This window comes from Pyxicephalus adspersus, chromosome 8 (assembly GCF_032062135.1).
Source record: "Pyxicephalus adspersus chromosome 8, UCB_Pads_2.0, whole genome shotgun sequence".
Lineage (NCBI taxonomy): Eukaryota > Metazoa > Chordata > Amphibia > Anura > Pyxicephalidae > Pyxicephalus > Pyxicephalus adspersus.
In genome coordinates this window covers 61107259-61112451 of record NC_092865.1, presented here as the reverse complement: position 1 = coordinate 61112451, position 5193 = coordinate 61107259, and the positions used below count along the sequence as shown (strand labels likewise).

General features: G+C 39.8%; 1 protein-coding gene across 2 annotated transcripts in view; it reads right to left on the bottom strand.

The window, feature by feature from the left end:
* The window catches only part of ACOX2 (acyl-CoA oxidase 2), a 24372-nt gene that overhangs the window by 18715 nt on the left and 464 nt on the right, over nucleotides 1–5193 (bottom strand). Inside the window, exon 2 of one of the 2 annotated variants that reach the window (XM_072420872.1) lies at nucleotides 204–374. In XM_072420872.1, the coding sequence (XP_072276973.1) occupies nucleotides 204–348 (145 nt within the window). In that variant the 5' untranslated portion in view covers nucleotides 349–374. Of the gene's footprint in view, nucleotides 1–203; nucleotides 464–5193 lie in introns of those variants that run through there. The other variant, XM_072420870.1, reaches the window with a different exon arrangement.

The following is a 5193-nucleotide window of genomic DNA, read 5'->3' as shown; positions in this document are numbered from 1 at the left end:
ATGTTAAAATAAATAAAAAACATCCACAAGCTATATGCAAAGTGCACAAAGCTTAATAGTACAATATACATCAATTTGTCAATTCCCAATGCAGGCGATTTGCAAAGGGACTACAAGTAACAGTATGCCCCATTCTAAAAAATATATTTCTAATTTTAAAAAGATATCAGCAATGCATAAACTTAACATGTGTCACTACTCACCCACTGATCTCCTATGCCGGGTTTCCTCTACCCCTCCATCCAGTATGTTGGTGAGGGTCTCCACATTGAAGGAAGGGAATGTTCTCTCACTAGCCAGGTCAGGATTGACATCCTTGCCAGCAGAGCTGACTTTCCACCAGGCCATTGTCACCAGTCACTCGTGTTTGCAGCCTGCAAGGGAAATGGACAAAGCTTTGTTGTCACATATGAAGGTTGTCACTGAGCTCCCCCTCCCAGCCAGGACTCTGATCTCTGATACTTGGTTGCTTTCTCTAACAGAAGGGACTAAAGTTCACCTTTCCCCATATTATAGCACTCAGGCTGCCTCAAGGGCTTCTGGGAGGGCTATATTCACCCTTCCCATGGCGAACCAATCTGATGGCGGCTTGTGTCAGCATGGAGGTTGTCTCAGCCCTGATTAACTCCTTTCAGACCTGTATGTGCAGAAGGCAGCTAGAAGGGGAAAGGATACTGGAAATCAGTTGCTGACAATTGTACAGTGGACAATGGGCCGTTGTTTTTGCCTTCCAGCTCTGAATCAAGGATACAGAATGTCCAAACATATTGCCAGCCAATGTAAGACATTCCCAAAGTCTGTAAAAAGGAAGGACATTAGTTATACATTGTATTTATTATATGGTATATCTTCCTTTCTAACTAAGCAGCACATCTTCGGAGCTGGGTTACTGTGTTTTTCTGTATTACGGTATAAAATTCTTATTAATTTGGAATTTACTCAAAACCCCCCTTCATATTCATAACATCAATAGTCCTCTCTTCCTCGTGTCACTGTCTGTCATTTGAAACCCCTATTTATGTACGGCGCTGTGTTAGGCTACATACACACGTGCAATGAATCTCGTTTGATAATCGGCTCAGGGCTGATATCGGACGAGAATCCTGCATGTGTACAGGGTTTGTCGTCCATCGTCCGAACAACCATGGTCCTGGCGGATCCACAGATGACAAATGATCGCAATGCAAGCGAAGGGGAGAGAGCGCAGCGGGGTGCCGCTACATCACTCCCCTCTCCATACAGCAGACCGGCACTGTATGTACAACACTTGTTCATGCACGATCCTTTCCAAGGAACGAGTACTGTACATAATTATTATAATATAATTATTGAGTGTGTTTGCAGCCTAATATGTTAGTGCTATATAAATACTGTTTGTTTTTATTATTATTATTATTAATAATAAAAAAATATATTAAACTATAACAAATAATTCCCAGAAGATCTATACTCACTTTCTTTAAGCATGCAGGATTTATGTTTTATGTTTCTACACTCATAAACATACTTTAATATTACTTTTTTATTTGAAATAAATAATTGAAATATAAAAAAATAAACACTATTTCAACAAATAAAAGACCTGAATGGTAAAGCATGTTTAAGTTGTTATTTAAACGTCTATTAAACATCATTCACATATAACATGTAGTGCAAGGAGTGGCAGATAAAAATTTTTAGAACCTAAAAGCAGCCCTGTGTAGCTGACCAGTTCTGATTTTCCCCAACTTCTTCCCCAAAACTGATGCACCTGATGTTGGCCTAGGACCTTTTAGGGTCTGGGTCACAGATCAGAACATCCTGTGGTATACTATTGTGGAGAGGGAGTGTCGGGCCATCAAGCGGACCCGAGAGCCTAAAGTATACCTGCTAGGGCAGAGGTTTAGGCTCATTACAGACCACACCTGTCTCAAATAGATATCCTACACTAAAGAGAGAGTCACCTGGTGGTTCCTGACATTGAAGATCCACCAATTTGAAGAACATACCGGTAGATCATGAAGTAAGCAGAGTAATGGTAGCGAATGATAGATACATGGCTTCATGAATTCTTAAATACTCAAACCTTTTCAAGCATATACAGGAGGCTGAATTTTGTGTTATTGTGTTGGAAAGTGCAAACCCTGTGAGGGAAAAAGGTGTATGTGTATTTTGTTTTTCCTGCATTGGAGGCAAATAAAATTTGGGCAAAGTGCCCTGAAATACAAACAAGTACTTCCATACAAGCAAGGTCTTGACACACACAGTGTAAAAACATAATATCAAAACAAATAAGATAACTCGATAATAAGAAAATAAACATTTTTTATATTTTAGGCATGGCCATTGATGCACATTTGTGATCTATGCATATTATAGTTTTTTCCAGCATTTGCAATTTGTTTTTGTAAGCTTTTTATTACAGGTAAGCCTTGTCATGTATAGCTACGAAGCTCATTGATATTTGACTTTGCCTAATACACATTGTGCCACTTTGCACACCCTTCTGCCCCCTATCCTTGCAAATATATGAAAAAAAGAAAACTAAAGTACACTAAACCACACTGATCATCAATATTTTTTAACCTCTGTATCCTAAATCTGATATTGTAAGGACACCACCAGAAGTAAGATGAAAAAATGACCGGGCAGTTGTCACCAGATGGAGATCATAAGATATAAGATAACAATATGTTGGTATGGTTCCTATTACTTTCTTTTCTGGTGACAATGTTTAGGACCAACAGGGAGGACAGATTATGCCAGCATGGGCACAGACCACAATAATAACATGATAGGCACATGATCTATTTTGTTTATTTTACTTTCTCCCCTTTTGTTTCCCAAATTTGTTTGGATGAAAGGTTATATTGTTTTATTAAAAAAGGTTAATAACTGCAAACAAAACATGAAAAAAAATTGAAAATACAGTTAATCTATGTTTCTGAGGCGCATCTTCTGTATATTACATACTCTGATTCTGTTTTTCGGAATTGATTGCACTATATTGTTGCACTGAGTGACTAACTATTTAATGGTTCAAATGTAAAAAGATGTACCCTTACAAATGTTTTTTTTTTTTTTTGTACTGTTTTGTACTTGTTTACTGTTTCTGTTTTTACCTGTTCATAAAAAATTATATTTAAAAAAAAAAAAAAACATGATAGGGGTTATAAACACTCCATGCTCTAGTCCAGAGGTAGGCAAACTCCGGCCTAACGCCTCCCTAGTTGTTTATTGTTGGATCCGGCCTAATTAAATTGTCACGTTATTGCGAGTTCCCGCGATATCATCAAGTTCCCCCACAGTAACCCCAATGACTATGCCTAAAGAGCAGAAGCAATGTGCAGCTACCAGTTTTCGGAAGGTTGACTTCGAACGTTGTGTCTTCAACCCCGAATGGACTGACAAATTATTCTTCGTCCAACATGGCAACAAAGCCCTGTGCTTAATGTGCAACCACACCAACAGCACTTTCAAGCGCTTGAATCTCAAGCGGCATTTCGATGCCAAGCAAGCGCACACGTACAGAGACTACACCGCGGATGAGCGGAAGACTGAGGCTGCTCGCTTGCAGTTACTTGTTGGGAAAAACCTTTCCTTGGATGCCTTGTTTCTTCTGGCCTAGTGTGGCTTCTTGACCTCCTGAAATGGCCTAGTAGTCAAAAAAGTTTGCCGACCCCTGGTCAGGTCAAAGCTATTACAAAGTGGTTTGACGGTTTGCACAAATCAGAAGTGTCTTGTGTCTATGTTCAGTAAGGGATAAAGAAATGCTAGAATCTGAGTAGTTAACTTCCATTACTATTCCATATCCCGAGCTAAATAAAACAACTGACATTAGTATTTGCTGAAACAGAATTTGTTATTGTCTAAGTGGTCAGTACATAATAGCACTGAAAACCATGCACCTATATGAGACATTGTATCAGTTTAAAAGGATCAACCAGATAATCCAGGGGCAATCCTTTAGGCCGGATACGGCCTAGCCAGTATTCCAGTTTAGCCTAAAGCCTCCCTATTTATTTATTGTTGGATCTGGCCTAATTGAATGACTGAGTTATTGCGAGTTCCCGCGATATAATCGAGTTCCCGCACAGTAACCCCAATTACTATGTCTAAAGAGGAGAAGCAACGCGCAGCTACCAGTCTCCGGAAGGTTGAATTCGAACGTCATGTCTTCAACCCCGAATAGACTGACAACTGACGCGGCAACAAAGCCCTGTGTTTAGTGTGCAACGACACCAACAGCACTTTCAAGCGGTCGAATCTCAAGGGGCATTTCGATGCCAAGCACCCAGACATGTACAGAGATGAGCGGAAGACTAAGGCTGCTCGCTTGCAGTCACCTTTGGAAAAAAACCTTTCCCTGGACATCTTGTTTCTTCTGGCCTAGTGTGCCTTCTTGACCTCCTGAAATGGCCTAGTAGTCCAAAAAGTTTGCTGACCCCTGAGATAATCAAATAGACTGAAATTAAATCAAGCAAAGACACATTGAGAGGCTGACAAAACGTTTCACCTAACTTTTGTAGGAATTAATTATAATGACAACAGATGAGTACAAATTCTTAGATAGGCATTTTATTGAATTTATGTATTTTTAAAGTAAAAGCAGATTTTACAGGTCAGTCTGCTTTAACAGCCTTGACCATTGCCAGCCATAAAGATATAACACTACAAAGACAAATACTTGTCTGTAAATGTTTTATCCTGCTCCTCATACATCTACACATGCAGATGTTAACTTTGCTCTAGATGAATTAATTCAATGAACTTTGAGCAAGAGGAAATGTACTGGAAAACATTTACTTCTCTGGCTGTATGTTGGTGTCTGGCTGGGAGGGCACCCAGGGGTGGTCTGCAAGGAAGACCAAAGCACGTTCATTTGGTAATAAGTGGGAAAGCATAACACCCACCTGTATTCTTCCATCATAGGGCCCGATTTAATAAAGTTCTCCAAGGCTGGAGAGGATACACTTTCATCAGTGAAGCTGGGTGATCCAGCAAACCTGGAAAAGATTTCTTAAAAGTAATTTGCCGTTTGTTAAATGTTTTCAATCCTGGTCCAGATTCATTCCAAGTTTGCTGGATCACCCAGGTTCACGGAAGAAAGTGTATCCTCTCCAGCCTTGGGGAGCTTTATTAAATCAGGCAAAGAGTATGATGCTTTTGTCAGGTCATAGCAGTTTTCAGCAACATGGGATCTTTCAAGATGGT